Source organism: Perkinsus marinus, assembly GCF_000006405.1.
Source record: "Perkinsus marinus ATCC 50983 genomic scaffold scf_1104296948448, whole genome shotgun sequence".
In the NCBI taxonomy this organism is placed as follows: Eukaryota; Perkinsozoa; order Perkinsida; family Perkinsidae; genus Perkinsus; species Perkinsus marinus.
In genome coordinates, this window is record NW_003210189.1 from 1 (window position 1) to 934 (window position 934).

General features: G+C 51.9%; 1 protein-coding gene across 1 annotated transcript; it reads left to right on the forward strand.

Moving 5' to 3' along the window:
- Positions 1–122: 122 nt before the first annotated feature.
- Pmar_PMAR013386 (hypothetical protein) lies at positions 123–483 on the forward strand (the record flags this gene model as incomplete). Its single annotated transcript, XM_002778628.1, has 3 exons — positions 123–199; positions 253–337; positions 379–483. 3 exons carry the CDS (start codon positions 123–125, stop codon positions 481–483), a joined length of 267 nt encoding a protein of 88 aa, XP_002778674.1.
- Between the last annotated feature and the right edge of the window lie 451 nt (positions 484–934).

Here is a 934-nt window from a genome sequence, read left to right on the forward strand (position 1 = left end):
CTGTCTTGGCGATGAACATGCAAATCACGTTGGGGTTCAGTGGGCTCTTATTCAGACTAGTGAAGCTACTCCAGTACCATCACAATCCCCTCGAAGGACTCTCGTCTAAGCGGCAAACGATGATGCGGATCCATAACGACACTTGCGCCGCCACTACTGAGTTCGACAGCGTGATGAGGAATTACGAAGGCCTGGCTCGGTGAGCTGAATCTCTGAGGACCCCTGGCCGACGTGGGTTATTTTCTGTAACAGGTTGGTGACCCAGCTGGGCTCTACTCCGCCCGAGATTGCAGCGGAGGTCACTCCTCTGGAGAAAGCCGTCAATCAGCGTTTACGAGTAATTATTGCGTAACCGACTCAGCGGCATGCGCTGCTCAGGTCCTCGTGGAGTTACAGCGTGAAGTGGCAGCGTTGCAGTCAAGTGAGTTGCAACAGACCCTCTCCCCCGCGTTGATCGTCCCTCTGCACCGTCCTCACTGCTAGTACATGATTGTGTGTTAGCTAATGCAACGGATACTAGGGTCCAGTCTGGGCTCCTCCGATGGCTGCGGAACACTATCAACGACGCCAAATTCCAGATAGCAGTGTCACGTAAAGTGAGGCTTCCCTTGCCGATTTAGGGCTGCCATGTCCGTAGCAGATGGTGCGTACTGAGACACGGCCGCAATAGAGAAACCCTCAATAATGCATGGACGACGATTGTACTCCGTACCATTGTTCACGGATACTTCCATTTCTGTCCACTTTTTGAGTTGTGTCACAGTCGAGCGCAGCCGTGCAAATTGTGTATACTGCCAGCGCACCGAGAATATCACGGGATTCAATAACCGACTGAGGGGAAGGGTCATTCATGAATTGATGGGTGACGGAAAGTATCATACAGAGGCAGGTGGAGATTCTTGTATAGTCATGACTCACTGAGTGCATGATAACT